The sequence below is a fragment of the Glycine soja genome, chromosome 6 (genome assembly GCF_004193775.1).
Source record: "Glycine soja cultivar W05 chromosome 6, ASM419377v2, whole genome shotgun sequence".
Lineage (NCBI taxonomy): Eukaryota > Viridiplantae > Streptophyta > Magnoliopsida > Fabales > Fabaceae > Glycine > Glycine soja.
Window position 1 is genome coordinate 27,647,668 of NC_041007.1, and position 25,124 is coordinate 27,672,791.

Consider the following 25,124-nt stretch of genomic DNA (forward strand, 5'->3'; position numbering starts at 1 on the left):
AAAATAAAATAAAAATGTATGATAATGGAGTATCTCTCTCTATAGGTATCGTATATAGGTATCATATTATTATGTTTCACAATATATTTTAGTTAGTTTTTAGTTTTTTTATTAATTGAAAAGTTCATTTGATTGTTTAGTAAATAAATTTTGTAGTAGTTTCTGAGTAATTTCTAATATTTTTTGAAACGTTACTGGAAATATTATTATTTCAAATACTAGTTTTAAACCTTTTATGTTTTCTCCCACTTATATCATTGATATATATTTATTCATTTTTCTTTGTTATATTTTTTAAATAAATCATAATTTTATTATTTTTCTATCATTTTACACTTTTCAACTATTTCAACGATTAATTTTATCGAATACTTCTAATTTAATAAATTAATTTCTCAGCCTTTAACTATCATCTAATTTTTTAGCTTTCATTTAGTTTTTTCCAAACATAACTTTATCATTTAAAGTAGATTTGATCTTTACACATAAATAACATGAGAGAAAAAATATAATGCATCAAATATGATAATAATTATATATAAATAACCCCATTTTAGTTTCATGACTCATTTATCTTTGAAAAAAAAAGCTCGACACCTCAATGCTAATTAACATTTAGATAAAAAAATAGAAATAAGAATATAAATATGATATGACAAGGAAAAAGTGAAATAAAATCTGTCAGATAAGGGTTTGTAATATAAAAGTATGATTTAAATATTTTTTTGTCCTTATAAAATATTTTTTTATTTTAATTCTTTAAAGATTTTATTTAAACCTAAAAATATAAAAAAAATGTCTAGCTCTTAACTAGCTAGATAAAACATCTAATTAACTTTTATATCACTTGATAGCGCAGCACTCTAAACTAAAGTTCCATTTTCCATGTATGTATACTTTGCAACCACAAAGACATGAGTAGTAATGACAATCTAGTTTGTGCAGAGAATTCTATTGAAAATCACTATTGAGAAACTATCAAAACGCACAAAATGAAGACTTTTTTCCCACAGGATTTGTCAGGGTCTCACGGGTTGCCACTCAACGGTGGTAGCCCAATCCAAAGAGTCAAAGACGACAAGAAGCCTCTAATAAGCCTCTTATGCGTGTCAATAATAATAATAATAAAGTTGGTTGGTTCATTGATAGAGGCATGAAGAACAGAAACTATAGCTAGGGTGAAATATCAATAACAATTTATATGAACTATTTCTTAATCAATCATTAACTTTTTTAAATATGAAATAAATTATGTTAAGAGAAAAATATTTATTTAATTTACGCTCAAGATTTGACCAAGTTTGTAAGACAAAGAGAGACCAAGACGATGAGGTGTCAAAGAACAAAAATGTGAGGCCCGAAAAAATCGCTAGCCTTACATTCTCTTACGTGCGTGTGTACAATACGAGGCCAGCCCAGGGCTTGGCTTACCTTATCCTATCCTAATTCCTAACACTCTTTTTGGTTTTTCTATCTCTCGCAAATCGCAATCTCTATTCTTCTCTCCCCCCTCTTACCTTTTCTCTTTGTGTTCCCCACGCTATACTCTCCCTCACTTGCTTCTTAATTCCTCAAGCCTCTCTCTCTCTCTCTCTCTCTTCTATTTGATTCCCTTCCTTTTTACCCTCCAAAAAAGCTCTTAGCTTCTTCAATTCATCCACTTCAATTCCTCACTATCCTATCTTTCTATTATTTATTTTCCACAAAAACTCTCCAAAAAAAATTCTTATATATGCTTCTGTCTTATAGTTTAATTTTCTTTTTAAGGCTCAAACTCCTTTTGTTATTAGATAATATATAGATATATATATATATATATATATATATATATATAAATTATTCCTCTCCTTTTGCCTGCTGAAATGGTCGCTGCTGCTATTTTCTTTGTTTAAAAATAAAGAAAATTCCAGAGTGTTCCCCAGTTCAGATTTTGTTTATTATTTAATTCCGATGAATTCAACTATTGTCTCTTAGTAATTTCCGTCCAAACGAACTTATAAATTTCGGGAACATTGCCAATTCAACTGATATTTCGTTGGAGTGCAACAATGGCTCCCAAAACTGGGAAAACCAAACCGCACAAGGCCAAGGGAGAGAAGAAGAAAAAAGAAGAGAAAGGTTAAATTCATAATCTAGCTTCTTATCCATTATAATTAATTGTTTGTTACTTTAAAATACACAACTAGCTAACTATAAATATTCCTTTTTCCATCGTTTGAATTGAAAACGGAAACAAAAATGAGTTTCGTGCTTTGCTCAGTAGTTCTAGCAAGGGGCACGTGATATTTTGTTGTTGATGGTTGCATTACCATTTACGTGTTTAGAAAATTCAAATTCAAACTCTAGCGATATCTTTGTGGTATCCAAAAATGCATTGCTTATCTTTAATCTCATTGGTTCTGGAAATTCTCCACCTTATCCTTTGGAAATTACTCCTAATAATATAAATTACATTACGTATCCTTTGCAGTTTTGCCAATCGTGATCGAAATTACAGTAGAAACACCAGACGAATCACAAGTTACGCTCAAGGTATGGGATACGGAGTGGTAATTCCAATTTTTTTTTTCTCGTTTTGCTCAGATAGTAATTGTTCCATTTTTTTGGTGGATGGTAATTATTCCTTTTAATACTACCGTTTAAACTTCATACTCTCTTCATCATTAATTACAATACCCTTTCTTCAGAAATTTATTTTTTAAAATTTTTATAAGACTCTTTTTTAATTTTAGATGTATTAATTATTTTTTTCTATATTCTTTTATTTAATTATTATTTTTAAAATATTTATGAAAAACAATTAAATGAATATATAAATAAAAAAGAGTAGTTTTGGATTGATAGTATAAATAATAGATAAATTTAATGTGATTAATTAGGTTAATTATTTGCACTATCATCTTAAAATTACTTTTTTTTATTTCTCTATTCACTTAAATTTTTCTCATTAATATTCAGAAAAAAAATAATTAAATAAAAGTATATAAAAAATAATAATTAATATATCTAAAAATTAGAAAAAAAATCTTATAATAAAAAACAACAAATTTTTTGGAAAGGGAATTAATATATTTGATGAATAAAATGTCAAAACTAATATGTTTGAGTAATACGTCTTGCCTACATTATTTTAGTAACTTCGTTGTTTAGTTATTTGCCGAGATGTATTTGTAATTTGATTTCATAAATAATGCTTTATAAATACTAATTTTTGACATTGACACATTTACAATGTCATCACTTAGCTAGGCTTTAGTGTTAGCAGATTTTATTTTAAAACTTTGCAAAAGTTTTCGGAAGTTCTAATTTTAACCGTATCCTGCCGTTCACTCTTGTATAATAATTTTTTTTTATTATCAAATCAAGCTCTTGTTGTATTTGTTTTTCTAATATGACGTCATGCTTAAAAAACACCTTTTTGTGTTTTTTTTAAATACAAAATTAATCACATTTATTTTGTTATTAATTTTCTCTTCAAAATATTAACTGCTTATATTTTCAAATTAATTAGTTTATATTTACATGTCATTTTTATTTTAAATTTAAATTGTTTAAATTAAGTATGTATATATATTTCTTATTTTTTTAATAGAAATTTTACATAAACTAAAAAAATATTCATATAATTAGACAGTTTATTTAAAATTATTTGTCGAAATGAAAATTTATTTTAATAAAATAAGTAATTTTTTAATGTGTTTATCTAAATTATTTTTATTTATTTTAAAAAAGTATTTTTTTTACCTATTTTAAGTAGTAAATCTTATCTATTTTCTTAAAAAATATTTATATATAAAACACTTATTTTATTGTTTTTAAGTTTAAACAAACATAATATAATTATTAAGTTATTTTAAAACTGTATTAAAATTAAGTTATTTTTTAAAATTTAAACAAACTATGATATACTTATTAAGTTATTTTAAACTCTATATGCAGGGCATCTCCACGGACAAGATCCTAGACGTGAGAAAGCTTTTAGCGGTACACATTGAGACTTGTTACTTGACCAACTTTTCCTTATCCCACGAGGTACGCTTCTCCTCATTTTCTTATAATTATGTTCTTAAATTAATTTTTGGAATTGTAAATATCACTTATTTTAATTCCTGTCTTTTTAAACTTTTATTTAGCAAAAAATTATCCACTTTAATGAATGATGTTCAGGGTTAAAATGAATGATTTTCTAATAAAAAAAAAACTGAATGAGAATATATAAAAAATGAATGATTATATAACTATGTTTGCTTTTTAGGCCTGAGTGTTCATCCCTTCCGGTAAATCTTGTCGTGACTTGCAAGAAAATATAAATGGTGTGTGCATAAAAGAATAACTGCTCTCATGCTATTGAAAAGAATCCATGTTTTTGTTATTTCGGTTGTGTTTTAAAATTTCTATTATGCAAGTATTAATTAAAATGTACTGCAAGATTTTTACACTAAATTGATATGTGTGGACAGATTTTTTTAATTTTATAATCTAAATGATCTATTTTTTCTAAAGAAACATTATTTCTAATTTATATAATATTAAAATTAAATTCATTTAATTCTACCAAAGCAAATTTAGGTATTTTAGTTAAATTTTTTCTTGAAGTAAGGTAAGATATTGAATGGGCGACGACGACGTGCAGTTGCATTAATTGATGTCTTGCCATACATACTTCATTGGCCATTGCCATTGGCACAGTTTTGTTCATGGTTTGCATACATTCCTCGTGCTCCTGCTTTCAGCATGTCTCATAAATCATAATGACGATTTTTACTTTTTTTGTTTTGTTTTTTGATAAGCAGCGACGACGATTTTTTTTATAAACTTAAAAAAAATCATTTGTATCACGACTTTGAATATAGAACAATATCTTTAAAAGGTAGTGTTATTAAGAAAATATTTTATCTAACAAGGTGTTAAGATATCTTTAAAAAGGTATTGATAAACAATTGGAATGAGTTTTATCGTGCTATTTTTTTACAAAAGAAATTACTAGATCAATGAAACAATCATGCTAATAAATAATTATTATATAATATTTTTCCAACAAAATAAAACATAACCGTTATTTTGGCATACCTTCTAAAAAAAATAGTTATTTGGTATACAGTACATTATGTACCTACATCATTTGGAGTCTTGGACGACGCGCGAATAGCTAGTACCCGATATAGCTAAACGAATTAACGACCTATAATTAAAAACGAAAAAGAAAATGCGATGTAATTACTGAAAAAATTGTAAATGAATCATTTAACGTTAATTAACTTTTATACTAATACTGATATTTTGTTTGAAGCCACTAATATTTAATTGATAATACATAAATTTTTTTATTTTTTGAAAACTGAACAATATCTCAATAATTTACAAAGCTATACAGAAAATTCTAAAAACAGGATTGTGTTGAGCATAAGTTATTTGTGGTAGAGAAAAAAAACACAAATAATTAACTTTATCTTTAAAAGTAATACAGTGACAATTTAATCATTCAAAGAATAATATTTTAAATATGTAAAAAATACATTAATTACGTTCTACCATCTAACTTTTAATATCAAATCAATCTTTAAATATTATAAATTAATGAAAAAATAATTTATAAATATTTAACTATAGTTATCACATTTTTAATTATACATCTTGGATTAAGAATGTTCATTCTTGATGAATTAAAATATCACCAAGAAAATTTAACTAGTTGGATTAAGAATGTCACCCATTATACTTGGATGGACGAAAGTGACCATTTAAAACGATAACGAAAAAGCGGTTAACAGAATTAGTTGAACAGGTGCGAGGCGCGAGGCTGAAAGACACGGTGGAAATCGTGTCCTTGAAACCTTGCCATCTGACCATCGTCCAAGGTAACGAACACCATGAACTAAACCTGAGCCCGCTGTACACGATCACCGCCCACTCACTCAGTTTTGTTTCTCTTTCTTTTATCAGAGGACTACACGGAAGAGCTCGCCGTCGCACACATTCGGCGACTCCTCGACATCGTGGCCTGCACCACCTCCTTCGCCTCCGCCTCCGCCGCCGCAGCAGCAAAACCCCCCGCCGGAAAGTCCAAAGACCCCAACGAACCCGGTTCAGAAAATGGACCCGAAACAAACCCGAAACCCAAACCCGTGGATCCGAATTCGGACCTGGTCAATGCCAAAAGCGACAAAGCTGACGCTGACATCTCTATGTGTCCACCTCCCAGGCTTGGACAGTTCTACGATTTCTTTTCCTTTTGGCATCTTACACCGCCGTTTCAATGTGAGTTATTTATCTATTTATTTTTTGCTTAATGTTAGTGTTTGTATTTCTTAGTCTCTAAAATTTAAAACTGTTTTTTTTTTCCTTTGACAAATTGCTTCTTTTATCTCTTGCATAATAAATTAACACTTTGTTGGCTGTTATAAGCTGTCATAAATTAATTTTTTTTTATAGTTGAATTGATATTTTAAAACCGCTACAAAATGCTAAAATAACCACCACAAAATATTAAAGTTGTCATAATTCATAAAGTGTCAATTTATTATTATGACTAGAAAACCAATTTGTCACGGTAAAAAAATATTTTTAAATTTTAGGGATTAAAAAAAATAGGGTCCCTAAATCCAGGGACTAAACAGTAGTTAAGCCTTTATTTTTGGTTTAATTTTGATGCATTGTTAGTGTAATTTTTTTTTCTTTTCTCTGTCAAAATGACTTTTGAACTAGTTGTTTTGAATGCTAGTGTAAATTATATGTGCATTCGAAACAAATCCATTTATGTTTTTGGTTATTTTCCGTTGCTTTGGTGAAATCATCAACTTGTGTGAAAAAAACAATTGGGTAAAATTCCTACTTCTAACTCTAAGCATGCCGTTAGATTTTTTTTTTCTTTTTATTTTGTTTTAGTGATGAATGATCATTTGTTCAACATGGTGTTGTGCCAAGCTGCAAGCTTCAACCACTTTACTAAAGCTTAAATTTTGTGTTTAATTGTGCTTCCTCTTTCATGAATAATGGGTTGTGCTTGTGGATTTTACTTAGGTTGGATATTATTCAAATTACTTAGGCATTATGAATATGCTTGATAGTAACCGGAAACCTTGTTTCCATTAACGTTCTTTTGGTTTTGATGTAGACATACGGAGATCGAATCGTCCTTTCCTTGAGGATAAAACAGAAGATGATTTCTTTCAAATTGATGTGAGATTTATTGTTTTACTGATTTATGTCTCCTGTATTCTAATTTTTTGAACCCTAAAAGAATTTCCACACCCAATGGTAGTGAATGGTGATATACCTTGGCAGAATGGGAGGGGAGAGAGATAAATTATTAGATGTGCTAGTGTGTCCTTTTAAAAAAAATAGATGTGCTAGTGTAAAAATTGAGGTGTGAGAAAACAAGGTTGATGCCACATATTGTTTTTGCTCCTTTCTCATGAATGAGCTTTGGCAGAATAATCTATCTTTGATGTTGGATTGTTGTGCATTTGTCATATGCAGGTTAGGGTTTGTAGTGGAAAACCTACTACAATTGTTGCTTCTAGAATAGGATTCTATCCTGCTGGAAAACGTCCACTTGTGAGCCATACTTTGGTGGGTCTCCTTCAGCAGATAAGCAGGGTGTTTGATGCAGTAAGTTTAAACTCATTGATGTTTGTTTACCATTGCTTCTGTAAATAATTTCAGCAAATATATTATGTTGAATATAATTACCATTACTTAATAACATCAAGTTGATATTGCATTGTAGAATTGGGCCAAATAAGAATCTTTTCTTTTATCGAAAATAGTAAATAATAATCCTTCTTGCAGGCCTACAAGGCACTAATGAAGGCGTTCACAGAACACAATAAAGTAAGTACTTCTCATTATAACTTTTCACATTACTTTGCTAATTGTACTGGATGTTTTTACCATTACAGTGGTGTCATTTCAGTTTGGCAATCTTCCTTACGGTTTTCGTGCAAACACATGGGTTGTCCCTCCAGTTGTTTCTGACAATCCATCAGTCTTTCTGCCACTTCCCATGGAAGATGAAACATGGGGAGGAAATGGGGGCGGACAAGGTAGAGATGGTAAGCATGAAAATAGACAGTGGGCCAGAGATTTTGCAATTCTAGCTGCAATGCCTTGTCAAACAGCAGAGGAGAGACAAATTCGAGATAGGAAAGCTTTTCTACTTCATAGTTTATTTGTCGATGTATCAGTCTTCAAAGCAGTTTCTGCAATAAAGCATTTAGTAGATATTAAGCAAAACTCTTTCAGTAATTCAGCTTTGCCAACTTCATATGAAGAAAGAATTGGAGATTTAACTATTAAAGTGACGAGAGATGTATCTGACGCAAGTTTGAAGTTGGACTGCAAAAATGATGGAAATCGAGTTCTTGGATTGTCTGATGACGAACTAGCTCAGAGAAACTTGCTGAAAGGCATAACTGCTGACGAGAGTGCAACTGTTCATGTGAGTTACATAAGTGTCATGAACCTATTTTAGCACTGAGTGGTTTTTGTTTTTGATGAATTGTGCTTGCCTTTTGTTGTAGGATACTCCTACTTTAGGTGCAGTACTTATAAGCCATTGTGGCTACACAGCTGTGGTAAAGGTCTCAGGTGAGAGAGATATGGAGGGGAGTCATAATTCCTTGGAAATTGATATTGAGGAGCAGCCTGAAGGAGGTGCAAACGCATTGAATGTTAACAGGTCATTTATTGAACTAGCTTAACCTATTTTAGTAACTGAGGATCATCATGAATAGTTACTTCAAACTTAATTCTTGCATTATTTTCTAATAAACTTTTGCACCATAAAAGTTATAAAATTCATACACCATAGGGGGGAAAACTTGCCTTTGCAACTTAGAATGCAGTAGTGCTAATATGTTTTCGTAATTGTTTGGGCTAATTAGCTTTAGCTTGAAGGTGCTTTTACTTTTTTGTCTTTTGAGGTAAATTTGGTTTTATAAGATCCTGATACAATTTTCTTTTCAAATTATCTCAGCTTAAGGATGCTATTGCATAGGTCATCTACACCTCAATCATCTAATGCAATTCAACGAATCCAAAGCTCAGATATTGAATATTCACATTTTACTCGGTCATTGGTAAGGAAAGTCCTAGAGGAAAGTCTACTGAAATTGAAGGAAGAAACCACTAGACACAGTAAGTCTATCAGATGGGAGCTTGGGGCATGTTGGGTACAACATTTACAAAATCAAGCTACTGGGAAAACTGAGCCAAAAAAGGAAGAAGAGGCTAAAGTTGAACCAGCTGTTAAAGGCCTTGGGAAGCAAGGTGGATTACTAAAGGAATTAAAGAAAAAGATTGATATCAGAAACTCGAAAGTTGAAGTAGGAAAAGATATTTCGCCATGTAATGGCAATGACATAAACAAGCCAGAAGCCACAAAACAGGAATTAGAGAGACAAGATGAAGAAAAGGAAACTATATGGAAAAAACTGCTATCTGATGCTGCATATACACGCCTTAAGGAATCTAAAACTGATCTTCATCTGAAGGTTCATCACTTCTAGTCTTCTTTTTGACAAAAATGATGCTTCATTTTTCTGATGTCTGTAATTGTAATGTGGTTCTCAATAAGAATATATCAATTTATAATTTCTACTTAGCCATGTGCTCATTAATCTGTACTTAATCTTATCATTATACTTTGATTCAATACCTTCTCCATCTTTGCAGTCACCTGATGAATTGATGGAAATGGCACATAAATATTATGTTGATACTGCACTTCCCAAGCTGGTTAGTTTCTTAATGTTGAATTTGTTTATATTTAAACCAAGTTATTTTGTAATGTGTTTAGTTATTGTTACTTCAAATTCATAGGTGGCAGATTTTGGGTCCCTTGAACTCTCACCTGTTGATGGAAGGACGTTGACTGATTTCATGCATACTAGGGGCTTGCAAATGTCTTCCTTAGGACGAGTGGTAAGATTTTTAGGAGAATGCTAACAGTGCCCTTATGGCAATGGTCAAGGAATCAAAAGTGGGAAGTTTCTATAGGAAAGTGTAATGTTTAAAGCTACAAATGCACCACCACCTTGATTTCCAATAGAAAACCTATTTATTTATTTATTACTTAACTAGTTCCCTTAGGATACTGGTAAATAATACTTTTATTTTAAAGGCTTAAATTTGTTTTAGGTCCCTGATAAATTAGTAAATTTTGTTTTAGGTCCCTAATAATTTCTTTTTGCATTGAGTCACTAATAAAACAAATTTTGTTTTTGGTCCTTGTTATTTTGTTTTAGTCCTAATATATCTATTTTTTCATTTTAGTCCTTATAATGTTTTTTTCATTTTGTATTAGTCCCTTTGAAAAATATTTGATAAGGACTAATAACAAATGATCTACATATTTTTAGGGACAAAGATTAAAAAAAACCCGATATATTAGTAGAAGTACTAAAACAAAATAGCAAGGACTAAAAAACATGTTTTGTTAAGGAGTCAACAATTTTTTTATTAGGAACCCAAAACAAAATGTGCTAATTTATGAGGGAACAAAGACATATTTAAGCCTATTTTTAATTATTTATCTTTTTCTGCACCCTTAGGTTCATAATATAACAAACACAATATGTACTCTCTCACATATGCAATGTGTTTTGAAGTCTAGGTTGAATGTTTTTAGAAGTACATAAGTCTAATAATAGTGTTTAATTTTCTCTAAAGAAGAACACACATAGCTGTATTTATATTTACCATATGTTGATACAAAAAAAATCAATTGTAAATGCTAGTACAATCAAATCCCTAACTATTAGCAACTCATCAACATGTGCTATTCTAATATTAACATAAACATGTACCTTTTAATAGTAGGCAACTTCACTAATAGTCCAATACTATTTTTCATTCAAATTCTGTCTGCCAGGTTGAGCTTGCAGATAAACTTCCCCATGTGCAATCTCTATGTATACATGAGATGGTTGTTCGAGCCTACAAGCATATCTTGCAAGCAGTTGTTGCAGCAGTTGATAATGTTTCTGAGTTGGCTTCATCTATAGCATCATGCTTAAATATATTATTGGGAACACCATCACCTGAAACTAATGATGAAGATATTACTAGTTGCGAAGAACTGAAATGGAGATGGGTAGAAAACTTCCTTCTAAAGAGGTTTGGGTGGCAGTGGAAGGATGAAAATGGTAAAGATTTGAGAAAGTTTGCCATTCTTCGTGGACTCTGTCATAAGGTAAAATGAAAGGCCCACTCTGTAATACATTGATTGATCACTTTATGCCACTGTTGTTTCAATTAAGAGATTTAACAGGTGGGGCTTGAGCTGGTTCCTAGGGACTATGATATGGATACAGCAACTCCTTTTAAAAAGACAGATATTGTAAGCATGGTCCCCATATATAAGGTGAAATACATAACTTGACTTTTATGCTGGAAATTTGTACTATTTTTCTCAAGCCCAAATGACTAAATTACAATTTCAATTATTTTCACAGCATGTAGCTTGTTCATCTGCTGATGGCCGCACACTTTTGGAATCATCTAAGACTTCCTTGGATAAAGGTAAATTGGAGGATGCTGTCAACTATGGCACAAAGGTATGAATAATTTCTTCCATCTTAGAGTATGGTTTGTTCCTGAAGCCAACAACCAAATGTACCAACATTTTGCGTTCATTCTTGAAGGCACTCTCAAAATTAGTGTCCGTATGTGGGCCTTACCATAGAATGACAGCAGGAGCATATAGTCTCTTGGCTGTAGTGTTGTACCATACTGGAGATTTCAACCAGGTGTGTCTTTTTAATATATCTTTTAGTGCTCTCTGTTAATTCATCTATACTAGTGACATATGCTGTGAAAATTATAAGCGCTTTGTTTGCATTATATTAGACTAAATGTGTTTTGTGTACTTGTGTAACAAAACTAAAACTTCATTAAAGGAGTTATTAGTTCTGACTTACCAAACCTACTTGATAAATCAGTAAATTTTTTTAAGATATAACATTTTTCCATTTAACTTATTTATTTTGAGTTGAAGGATAATTTTTCCCTCATAAATATTTTGCCTTCTCCGTGTTATTAAAAAATATACCATTATATCTAAAATATAACTTTGTACGTTGTTATTAAAATAATTGAAACAACTTGAACTAAATTTTGGTATATTATCTTACGCTTCCTAGATGACACAAGATCACTGAATCGTGTGTAAGTTCACAGTATCATGTAACGGAATCATATTTAAATTTATCCATATTCCAAACCCTTGAATTGAAAAATCTTCTTGGCTTTAGTTTAGACTATAGTTATTGTTTTCCTTCTCTGAATCATAATAAAAAAACTTGTAAAATATATATTTCATTGCCAGCTGTATCCTGATTTTTTCTCTTTCTATTTATTTTACTTAGTTTTGAAAACAAAACAAAATCAATATCCTGTAAGAGTGGAGAATCCATCGGGAACGGCATCAATTATCTAATGTACATTTTCACTAATTGCAAACACTTTCAATCAATAATAGAGACTTGATTGACACCTAATATTTAAGGAATTTTTTTTAATAAGGGGCCAAGTTAATTCCATTGAGTATCATTATAATAAATTTAGCTGTGGTTTTGCTAGGCAACTATCTATCAGCAAAAGGCACTAGATATTAATGAAAGAGAGCTTGGACTGGACCATCCTGATACGATGAAAAGTTATGGAGATCTTGCTGTTTTCTATTATCGACTCCAACATACAGAGTTGGCTTTAAAGTATGCTTCCATATCTTAATATAAATTGGTTGACTGTTATACCTCGGCAGTGGCTTTAAAGTATGCTTCCATATATCATATTCCTTAGATAAATTGTTTGATTGTTATAATGGCAACGGGTTTCATTGTTCTTCATGTGAGAATCCAGTGTCACAGTGGACCCTTTCTATCTCTGTTAATAGAAGTTGTTACAATTAATAGGAAGATGTAGCTATGATGTTATGGATTATTTTAGTGGTTTTACGGAGATCATAATTCAATGAAGAATTCTATGTATTTCATCAATGCCTGAAAGCTTTACCATGAAAATGCTTTCTTCAAAATTACAGCACAAATGCAAATTAATATTAGTAAAAAGCATCAAAACTTCATCATTGGAAAAAATTGAGCATCTAGGCAAACATTCTTGAATAGTGGAGTCATCAGAACTGGACCAATCCCATATGTTTTATTGTCTAATGAAATAATATTAAGAAAATGCCAAGTGTAACTGGCAATTTCTAATGGTGTTCATCTTAGATCATTACAGGGATGTATTAAGGTAAAGGCACATGTATTTGGGTGTCATCCATTATGAATTTGTTGGATAACACTTACTGTACTGTTGGGGTTTAGTAATATTTTTCATTTTTCTAGCTATATCATAAGACATAAGAAAACTCCTTTGAATAATTACATTAATTTTTTTATCTTATTTGTATCTAGGTATGTTAATCGTGCTTTGTATCTTCTGCACTTAACCTGTGGACCATCACATCCAAACACGGCTGCCACCTACATTAATGTTGCAATGATGGAAGAAGGATTGGGGAATGTCCATGTTGCTCTCAGATACCTTCATGAGGCTTTAAAATGTAACAAAAGATTACTTGGAGCTGATCATATACAGGTTCCCTCTCATACCTGGCATGAACCTTACATGTTATTATTACATGAGACTTCATGTTCTTAAGCTGGTCTGGTTCAATGCTATGTACTTCAAATTTGAGACTTCTGAAACTGAGCAGCATTCTCAGTTATATACAACTATTTTTTTGACCTGCTATGTTAAATATAACTGTTGACTAAATCATGAAGGAAAAAAGAAAATCTAAAATCATTTGGTGACTGAATTGGGATTCTAAGCTAATAACTTACCTATCCATTTCTTGTCATGAATCGTGACAGTTTAAATTTATATTTTACTTAATTATTAATTATTGGGAACAAATCACTGTTTTAACATTCCACTTGACCTGAACTCTTGGGCTGGTTGAACAACACCTGGCTTGAATATCAAGGTTTAAACCTCTTGGGACCAGTATGAACTTGTCAAAAGTCAAAAGTCAAAACTATAAGACCCAAAAAACCTAGTGGCGGTGGTGGTTTTAGAAAACCAACCAGGATTCTGATATTTTGTCATTCTTTGTGGGGCCTTTATAGGCTAAATCAATTAGTAGTTGCACTAATAGTAGCAGTAGCAATCTAGCAATACAGCCACCACCACCACAACAACAACAATGATGATGTTGATGATGATGATGATGATGATTAGATTGACTAAAGGATGGAGCCACCTAACATGTCTATTACATGCCACCCTTCTCTACTTCAATGAGCTTATATAATATATTTTGTATCTTTTAAACCAGTAATTTGTATGGTTGGACTTGGACGATAGAAACATATGCTTAGGTGATTCTTGAAGAATTCAAAATTTTAGTTTCAAATTGCTGTCATTAGTTGAACCAATTAACATACAGAAACAATTTCTCAACATTTCGGTTGTTGTCCTGACCTGATCATATAAGTTAAATTACTATGTAGGTCTACATTTTGGTTGTTGTCCCTACAGTTTGAATTTGTAATTCAGGCCCCTTAGTGTAAAAATACTTCTATTAGTGACCCTATATCCAAAATACCATCATAACATTATAGCGACCTATGAAGCATAGACACTTCTCTTGTTCAAATCGCGTCCAAGGTTATCAAACTCGAGAGTCTATGTTGACTTGCGGGAGCTCCATAAACTTGACTCGTAGACTCGTAAGAGTCTATTTTATATACAAAAATGATAAAATACTTATAAATAATCATACAAATTAATCATTTCAACACCATAATAAAGCAAAATATTAAACCATAAATTCCACAATACTAAAATAACTAAGCCTAGTAGTAGATCACTACTAGATATATTCAAACTACACCAAATGCAACATAAATAATAAGTCCACACAATAACAAAATATAACTTCTTAAAATGATAACACTTAAATAACTTTAAAAGGACAAATGTCACTTAAATAATCCATAAAATAACTTAAATAACTAAAATGCAGTATATTACATGAACATTTTGGGTTAAATTTTTTAATCCAGCAAATTGAGACTTAAACTCGCGAGTTTGCCAAGTCTACCAAAAAGAGAGTTTGTTAACAAGTTAACTCAGAACTTGCCTGTGAACCCGTAAACTCTTTGAGTTTGATTACGATGGTCGCGTCAGACACGTTTCTGACAATGACACTTGATCAACACATGTCTAACACTTCTAATTAGGTATCCAATTAAAAAAAAAATTGTTGGCTTAGACAGTTAAGCTGACACCATTGCACATCTCAGACACTTGAACTGAGACCTCCTTATGGATGGACACACATTAATATTGTTAAAAAATATTCATTTTTAACTTTTAGAAAAGTTAACTTAAAATATTAACAAAAATAATGTCTCTCGCCTTTTCTGAGGTTTGTTATCACATCACAGAAAAAGCATAGAAGGTTGGTTTAAAAAGGTGAATAAACCATCAATTTAGATATTTTATTGTGTGTGTATGTGATGTTCCTGTGTCCTATATTTTAGACAATAGCCATGTCGAAGTGTCTATGTCCATGTCATGTGGTGTGTGTTTTGGAGTCCATGCTTCATAGATAGTGACCTAATAAGAACATTTTAAACTATGGGGACCCAATTACATATTTCAAACAATAGGGACCTACTTGAAAATTTTCAAAGAAGTATTCAGACCTATACACTTTTAACATATTTATTTTCCAATGGTAAAGTAATATGGTGCTTGTAAGCAATGAATGACTGTATGGAAGTCTTTAAAGCTGGGTAGTATTGGAAATTACAAAAGAAGTTAGGATCAATGGTTGTATGAAATTTGTGAAACATTTGCATAGCGAAGAGCCTCTGGGCGCAATGGGGTACGAAGTTTTTTATAGTTGTTTCCATTCTATGAAATGCACTTTCATTCAGTGCTAGTAATGTAAGTTTGCAAGCTAAATATTAAGCTCACTAAAAGCACTTCCTCATGTTCAGTTTCTTCACAAATATGCATCAGAGAGGGTAGTTGGCATTTTTAACTTGTTTTACTATTTTTTTGTTTATTCAGACGGCTGCAAGCTATCATGCAATAGCTATTGCTCTTTCTTTGATGGAAGCATACTCTCTAAGTGTTCAGCATGAACAGACCACCCTCCAGATCCTGCAGGCTAAACTTGGTTCTGATGATCTAAGGACACAGGTAGTACCTTTGCTTTTTTATGATAGATTAAAATATACAAATAGTAATGCTTGTTCCTTAGGCACATATATGAATTTATTACAGGATGCTGCTGCATGGCTAGAATACTTTGAGTCAAAGGCTCTGGAGCAACAGGAGGCTGCACGGAATGGTACACCTAAACCAGATGCCTCAATCTCCAGCAAAGGTCATTTAAGGTAGTTATTACAATTAGAACCAGTTCCACTTATGTCAGTCTATCTGGTTCAATTGATGGCTTTTCAGCTCATTTGAATACAATCATGTGCTCTATACATTATGATTGAATTGTCTGTACATCAGTGCTGATCTGTGTTTGTTGTCCTCCACTATTTTTTTAAAAATCACCAATTGGAATGTATTTAGACTTCCTGTTTAGTATAACAGGCCAAAGCCAAAGGTTAATAAGTTGGCTGAACAATATGCAAACATGTTTTTTTATAATTTTAAAAAACAATAGAAAGTGGAAAAAAGAGATGGGGAGTACTTTAGAATTTAAATGACTAAAGATTGGGCTATGCCTAAAATGAGTGTGTCACTTTCGAATCCTGAGTTTCTAATCTAGAAAATCAAGTAATAGACTAAAGTAAATTTGGACAAAACAGTTGAATCACAGTTCCTCCTGTGTTTTCATTTCTTACAACAAAATTTTTATTTTAAAATTGAATTAATGGATTATATTACATTGGGAATATATATGCTTTTTATTGCTTTAACATTGTTGTTTCTTCATATTATTTATGTTTATTCTTTAGGCTGAAAATATGTTATTATTACATGAAAAATGTCAAGGATCAAGTTTCCTAAAGCTTACTGTACCGACTGAGGAATGCTTCATATGCTTAATATAGTCCTGAAAGACTTTTGATTTTTATGAAATCTGTTTATTTTTTCCTCCAAGTTCCTTTTAAATTTTATGACGATAAAAATGCCATCTATCAGTGTGTCAGACCTCTTGGATTACATAACTCCAGATGCTGATCAGAAAGCACGGGAAGCACAGAAAAAGGCCCGTGCCAAGGTAATAATACATAGTTTCTTCTTACCCAGGATATACCTGTGAATACACTCACATTTTTTTATTTCTTAAATACTTGTAACATTATTTTCCTATCTCTTATTGAAGGAAACTAAATTATCATTTATTTTACAGTTAAAGGGAAAACCAGGCCAAAACTGGGAAACAGCTTCAGATGAAAATCAGAAGGATGAAGACATGTCTCGTGGTTATTCAATTACAGAGATTACTAACGATAAAGAAAATAAATCTGAAGCTCAAATTAAAGATCACGGGATTGATAAAGTTGAGTCCGCTCACTTAGACCAAACAATGCTCAATGAAAGTGATAATCTGGCACAGGATGACAGCTCAGATGAAGGATGGCAGGAGGCTGTTCCCAAAGGTCGTTCACTCACTGGGCGCAAGTCATCTTCATCAAGGAGGCCCACCCTAGCAAAACTGAATACTAACTTCATGAATGTTTCCCAATCAGCAAGATATCGAGGCAAGCCTACTAATTTTTCCTCTCCAAGAACAAATTTAAATGAGACTATTGCTGGGCCATCCCCATCTGTTGCAAAAAAGTTTATTAAGAGTGCAAGCTTCAGTCCAAAGCTGAATAGCAGTAATGCCCCAGATGCTGGAGCAGAGAAGTTAGCGGACTCAAAGTCAGCTCCAGCCAGCCCAGCTCCAAGTGATCAAATTGCTAAACCAGCTCCTTCTAACAGTGGCATCAGTGTTCAGTCAGCAGGTAAACTTTATTCCTACAAAGAAGTAGCCTTAGCCCCACCTGGGACAATTGTGAAGGTAGTGGCTGAACAGTCGCCGAAAGGAAATCCTATTCAACTAAATTCTGAGGTGAGTGCCATGATAGTTGCAACAAAGGAGACTCAAAATATCATGGCAACAACAAATGATGTGGAAGATTATTTTCAGAAATCAATTGATGTGAAACAGCAAAGCCCTGTCCATCAAGAACAAGAAGAAAAGGAAACCACTGTGGTGAAAGATAATACAGAAACAGTAAATAGTAAGGCCAAAGATGAGGTTTTTGAAGTTAAACTCCAGGAAGCTAACAATGTTGCCATACTAGAGAAGATAACTGAAGTTGCAAACATCACAGTCGTGGAGGTTGAGGATTCTGGTTGCTTAGACAATAGAAACAACAGTGCCTCTAAAGGTGCCTCAGAGATACAAGTGCAAGAAAGTTGTCAAGCAACTTCCCACGATTTGAATCCCCTAACCATTTTAGTTGAAGGCAAAAAACAGTTGTTAATTGACAATGATGTCTCTGTGTCGAAAGATATGGTTACGGAGGGAGATGAGAAACATGAATCATCCAGTGACAATGCAGTAAGTAATCCTCTACCATCAGAAGGAGAAAAGCAAGAAACAGAAACAGGAAAGGAACCAACCAAGAGACTTTCTGCAGCTGCACCACCGTTTAATCCATCCACAATTCCAGTTTTTGGCTCTGTTCCTGTTCCAGGTTTCAAAGATCATGGTGGTATTTTGCCCCCACCACTAAATATTTCTCCTTTGCTTCCTGTCAGTCCCCCCCGAAGATCTCCACATCAGTCAGCTACTGCCAGGGTTCCATATGGTCCACGAATATCTGGTGGCTATAACAGATATGGGAACCGTGTTCCACGGAATAAAACTGTATTTCTCTCTGGTGAACCTTCCCCTGATGGTAACCCCAACAGCCCTCCTAGAATAATGAACCCACATGCCACAGAGTTTGTACCTGGCCAACATTGGGTACCTAATGGCTATGTTGTGCCTCCTAACGGATATATGGCTTCTCCGAATGGAATTCCAGCCTCACCTAATAGTTTTCCCCCAGTGTCTTACAGTGTTATGCCTGTGTCACCCAGTGGATATCCTGCTTCACTAAATGGTGTCCAAGTGAATCAAAATGGGTTAGCAACATCTCCAACCAGTTCAACTGATTCGGCACAAGTTGTATATGTTGAAACTGACCTTGAAACCAAAAGTAAAACTCTTGATGAGGAAAATAAAGATTCATTTTCAACAGATGTAAGTTCTGAAAAGAAGCATGTTGTGCAAAATGCTAATGAATTATCTGCCAGCAGTGAAAATCCGGAAGTAGAAGAAAAGCAGGAAGATCTCAGCCCCCCATCTGGTTGTAGTAAAGAGGATAAAGTAACCAACAAGGATGCAGTAGATGAGAAAAAGCCAAGCAAGTGTTGGGGAGATTACAGTGACAATGAAGCTGAAGTCACAAGTTAAGGAATGATAAACTTTTCTTAGTAAAATGATTAAAAAAAAAAAGAAACATAGCGAACTGTTTCCTTGCAAGATGCCTACCGAGATACCTAAAAGTGATGCCAAGGATTGACTGGACTGAGGAGGTCTTTGAGGCAGAACTGATTACATATGAGGATTTCTGAAAAGTTTCACCCAACTTGGTACATATGGGGGTTCAAATTTATAGCGTTTCGTGAAGGAGGTCACCGTGGCCATAGAAGGGGAAGGCTTTGTTGCATAGCTAATTGGCAATGTCTTAAATTGTTTTACTTTTTTTCTGCTACTTTTCTTTTGCTTATTCAAAATGGAATTCTAGCTTTGAGGTCAAAATACTCTTGCTCTTACGGCTGATAACTAGGTTGCAGTTGCCCGACAATAAGGCCTCATTTGTCAGGCCAGTGTTTGTTTTTTCAAGTTGTAGAAGCAGCTCTTACATCTTACAATTTTGTTCATATTTTGATTTTCTTATGGTAACAGTGTTTGGCAGTAAAAGAAGTTTTAGATGGAGGGATGATTTACTTCAAATCACGTCTTGGTGATTCCTCAAATTTCCAATTTCCTTTTTTCCTCTTGGAAGAATTTTATTTAGTTATCGAAAAGGAAGTTAAGAGATGCTGGTTTTCATTTTCTTTTTCCCGGTAGAGTCAAGCGTGCAAATATAGCTATGTACTAGTATTAATTAAACTTGTCTGCTTCTAGTATAATAAAATTATTAATAATTAATATATACATGTATTGGTGGCTGCTCACAATTAGCTAGCCATTTTCTTCCAAGAATGATAATCCAATAGGAAACAACCAACAAGAATGCAATGATAACAACTACCGACTATGTTTTGAGTATTGGCTAAAAGGTGCATGTGGGTGATCCCCGTCGAAATTCCATTACAAGTAGTGTTGCTAGAGTGTGTGCAAGCGCCCCAAGAACAACAAAAACATGAAAAATCTGATGACTGTGGCCTGCAATATCGAATGCCCCGGGCTTCCATCGCTCAGGTATTCTAGTAACATAGAACACAGCTCCGGTGGCATATAGAATGGCCATTAGAAGCTCATACCCGAGTGCAACGACAACATGTGAGTGGTGCCAATGGGTTGCAAGAGCATGAACAGCAGGAATGACACCTGAAAATCCCATGCAGAGAAATAAAGATGCTCTGAAGGGTCGCAAGTGAGGGGAAGAGAGTGAAGGGGCAAGAAGGGTGATGATAGCTAGGACTCCAAACACAGATATTGAGGTCAAATAGAAAGTCCTTATGTAAGGATTGCAGTAAAAGACATAGTAAATTGGAGCATAGAAGGAGCAGACTATCATAAGAGAAATTCCTGCGTAATCTAGACGCCAGAAAAACAGGTTGAAGGGTTTTGAGTGGCAGGCCAGAAGATGGGAAAGAGTACTGAAAGCCAAGCAGCCCATTCCTCCAGCTAAGAAAACGAACCATGGCCATATAGGAATTGTTTCTGCACCATCATCTCTCAGCTCATGAATGATGGACGGTACCAAAATGTGTCTCAAATGCAAATCCTGAAATAAATATATAAATAAATCAACATGGAATGGATTACTAGTAAGTCTGTTTCATGTTTAGAGCTCCCATAGCAATAACAAGAGAAAAGAGCGGAGTCTAAAAAGAGTAATTCTCTTAGAGTTACTTTTTCAATCTATCATTCATTTCTTTGAGATCTAAGAGATCTAAGGATTGTAATAAGTAATTAATGTGACTGAGAGATCCACTTATATAGAAATAATAGTGAGTGATATTAATTGCTTGAAAAGCAATAGAATATTGTTAGAATTATAAAAATCATAGCATGTTCAGTTTTTATGTTATATTATAAAACTATCCATAAGTTAATTTATTGAATGGAAAATATTTAATAAAATTAATTATTGAAATAGTTGATAAATATAGAAAAATATAAAAAAGATATATTTATGTAACTTTTATTTAAAAAACATTTTTTCATAATCATAATTTTAGAATTTTTATTAATTTTTAAAAATCAAATCAAATACTTTTTTAAAAATTAAAACAGTAACGAATTGTATTAAAAAAGTTGGAGAATATAATGTAAAAACAATTAAGGAAAGAATAGTGCTGTAAAAAAATTTCTAAAACGTTGTACAGATAATGTAAACATGTTTGTTATTGATTAAAATTTAATTGAAAAGAATCAAATTATGTGTAAGAGTTTGTTTAATAGCATATCCAACGTTGGTTGCTTAACCATTTGTTTAGTTTTAGACACGATTGCTTACTTATTTTATTATTGGAGATGATTTATGTGCAATATTAAATTAAGTCTTGTTTGCTTATATAATTGTTTATGAGAAAAAAATATTTCATTGTCATTTAAAGATCATTTAAAGGGATAATTTAATAATTGTTTAAAACTATATAAATGATATAAAATATATGAGTAGCTTAACTATGATATAATATTGTAAAGACCAATTAACATAAGTTAAAAAATTCAAAATGAATTGTTTAAGTTTCAATCATTGGAGATGTTCTAATAAATATTGAGACTTATAATTTTATAATTTTTAATAAATGTCAATAAATAATAAAAGGTGCATTTAAAAGACTATGTTAGAAAATATATTATTAGCATTTCTTTTAATATTAACGAAAAAATTAATTAAAAAGTTATAAACATATAAGGTATAAAGTAATTTATAGCTTATATAGTATAAGTAAAATAAATTCTTTTAGCGAACCTTTTGATCAAACAAATTTTCTGAAAAATAGAAGTGAAAGGGACTTCGTTTTCTTTGACATGACAAACGCGTTCTCTTACAAAAATGGGAGTTAAATTATTTTTTTTCCATTAATTTATTTTTTAGATTCAATTAATTTTAGGTTTAATTTATTCTCTAATCTTTTAAATCAATTTAATTTGATATTACTATCTAAATTAAGTCAACATGTTAAGAAATTATACCTTATAATGATTTCAAATTATCATTAAATATTAAATGATTTTAAACCATCATAAAATACATATTTTAAATTAAATTTAGAAAATAAATTAGAAAAAAAAATAATTTAACCAAAAATGTGAGGCTTTCGTTTCATCCCCAAAATCTCTAGCTCGCTTAAAGGGAGGCGTGGAGAACGTGAATCACTGGCTCTGGCGCCTTATTTTATATTTTAAACCTCATGTCACTGTCCCAATTCTAGTTTTCAGAATCAGAGAATAATAAATAAATAAATAAATAAAAACGAAAAAACAAACAAACCAGGAATCCCGTGATGGCAGGGCGAGAGCCGTTGATTTCCTTCCCCATTGTGAGCAACTCCATTGCCGGTTCCCTGAACATATTCGAGAGACAACCTCCGAGCACCGTCATCGCCGCAAAAACTAAGAACCCAACCAAATGCCTGCACCCCCCCCCCCCCAAAAAAAAAAAACACACGCATAAGAAAGCGAATGAACAAAGAACATATAAAAAAATGAACAAGAGCATAGCATAAATATATTTTATTTTCTACAATTTGTGTTTTTTTTTTTCCATTTTCATTTCAGTAATTTTTTTTTTCATTTTAGTGTTTGTGTTTGTTTCGATTTCTATTTCTAAAATACTTAATAATACCTTGAATAATAAAATAAAAGTATTTTGAAGCTAAAAAATATTATTTAAAATACTATATAGATAAAAAAAAATAAAACAAATATATTTTTTAAACAATAAAAGAAAAAAGAATTACATGAAAAATACTAAAATTATAGAAAAGAAAATGTATTTAAGCCTAAATTAAATATCTCACGTCCAAATGTTTAATGTTTCGTTGTGCCACATGAAGACGCTGCACAATGCCTCCTTCACCGACCATTCCGATCGGTAATGGTCTAAGATGAATTCGTTGTCTTTCAGGAACGCCGGCAACTCCTCGAACTTCACCAATCGCCGACGCATTCTCTTGGTGTTCCCTCTGAGCCAATGACCGTTCATCCGATTACGCTCGCCGGAAAATCCCCTCCGTTTCGTTTTCCGGCGAGAGAGTCGCACGGTCTTTTGTTTTTCTCTCTCACCCCTCACGCCTTAATCCCTTTCTTGGTCCTTCTATATATACGCAACGGATAAATGATAGTAAGCCATCTGAAGTGTGAACCATTTTTATTTTTTTGTTTACTTAAAAAAAATGATTGGCAGGGATTGATTGGGGTTAAGTTGAGAAGTCGAAACTAAGATTGAAGGTAAATTTAATTGTAAATGTGTCTTTTGTTGTTGGGGCTTTAAGTCAAATATAGTGATTCGATATGATTTTAGATTAAGGAAAAGGGGAATCACGTTTTGTGAGAAGGTGGAGAAACGAGGTTTTTGTGAACGAAGGAAATGAGACGAAGCAAATTTAAATTAAATAGTTGATTCCAAAAGCATGAATACATATATATATATATATATATATATATATATATATATATATATATATATATATAGTCATGACTCAAAAGTGACCCGGCCCCAAGAAATCGAAAAAGTTATTAAAAGGGAATAATTTTTTTAATTTATCAAATAAAAATAAATTTTAAATTTATACCCAAATAATAATAAGTTTTGGATCAAACATATGAGAACTAAGTCATACAAAATTGCATAACTTTGATTTTTTTTTAATTGAAGTCATAAAAAAGTAAATGACTTTCTTTTTCATTTTAATGTTAAGTTTTAGATCAGTTTAGTATTTCTAGTCTTTTAATTTTTTTAAATATTCATTTGAAGTCATAAACCAATTTACGACTTCAAAATCATTATAATTCTTTAAAATTTATTATCATCCACTTTAAATTAGTTTTTTTTAATTGAAGTCATAAAAAAGTAAATGACTTTCTTTTTCATTTTAATGTGAAGTTTTAAATTGGTTTAGTATTTCTAGTCTTTTAATTTTTTTAAATATTCATTTGAAGTCATAAACCAATTTACATTCAATGTTTCTAATATTTTTATCACTAATATTAACAAATATAACTTGAAATTTATCAAATAGTTTTTAATTATTTTTAGCTAATTTTTATTGTTTTCATTAATTAAATTAACAATTTTGTATAGTATTATTAATTAATTTTATTTGATAAGATTATTTTAATATTAACAACTAGAAAATAATTTGGTAATACAAGTAATTGTTAAAGTAAAAACAACATAATATATTAATATAAAATGAACAATACAAATTAAACACAAACATAAAATTGAAAAGTAAAAAAATATTAACTGTTGACTTGCTTGTATGAATAATTATTATGCTTTTGTCCTTCCCTTCACTTCTATTTAATGAACATTTGTTAGGCTTATTTGGAATTGATTCATCCATCTCATTATGTATACGACTAGTGGACTGACATTCACGTTGTGTCTCATCACTTCAAAGGATTAAGCATAAAATATGGACCCAAATATTGAGGTAATTTATTTTTGCTTCCAAGGGAATCAAACTGATGCCAATAAACTTTGTAAATGTTTTTCAACTTGTATTCTAAATTACAAGCACATGTTGCAATTGCATTCGAGCAAGGAATTCAAAGTTTTGAAAATTCCTACTATCAAACCACCATTCGTTCAGTTTGACAGTGCTTGTCATTTCTCGTCACCCAAGTCGAGTAT

General features: G+C 31.7%; 2 protein-coding genes across 2 annotated transcripts; one reads left to right on the forward strand and one right to left on the reverse strand.

Annotated features, from left to right (window-relative positions):
- Window positions 1-1,469: 1,469 nt before the first annotated feature.
- Window positions 1,470-20,041, forward strand: LOC114416754 (protein TSS-like). The gene is made up of 23 exons (XM_028381742.1): window positions 1,470-2,118; window positions 2,471-2,532; window positions 3,940-4,032; window positions 5,786-5,858; window positions 5,944-6,258; window positions 7,115-7,179; window positions 7,480-7,611; window positions 7,792-7,833; window positions 7,916-8,440; window positions 8,523-8,680; window positions 8,978-9,494; window positions 9,676-9,738; window positions 9,823-9,924; window positions 10,874-11,194; window positions 11,273-11,365; window positions 11,457-11,558; window positions 11,646-11,750; window positions 12,583-12,716; window positions 13,422-13,605; window positions 16,093-16,224; window positions 16,309-16,421; window positions 17,185-17,263; window positions 17,396-20,041. Exons 1-23 carry the CDS (start codon window positions 2,049-2,051, stop codon window positions 19,493-19,495), a joined length of 5,580 nt encoding a protein of 1,859 aa, XP_028237543.1. The 5' UTR covers window positions 1,470-2,048; the 3' UTR covers window positions 19,496-20,041.
- A 151-nt stretch (window positions 20,042-20,192) lies between these two features.
- LOC114416755 (heptahelical transmembrane protein 2-like) lies at window positions 20,193-23,646 on the reverse strand. The gene is made up of 3 exons (XM_028381743.1): window positions 23,287-23,646; window positions 22,758-22,899; window positions 20,193-21,038 (listed from the first exon to the last, which is right to left on the reverse strand). Exons 1-3 carry the CDS (start codon window positions 23,469-23,471, stop codon window positions 20,361-20,363), a joined length of 1,005 nt encoding a protein of 334 aa, XP_028237544.1. The 5' UTR covers window positions 23,472-23,646; the 3' UTR covers window positions 20,193-20,360.
- Window positions 23,647-25,124: the final 1,478 nt, after the last annotated feature.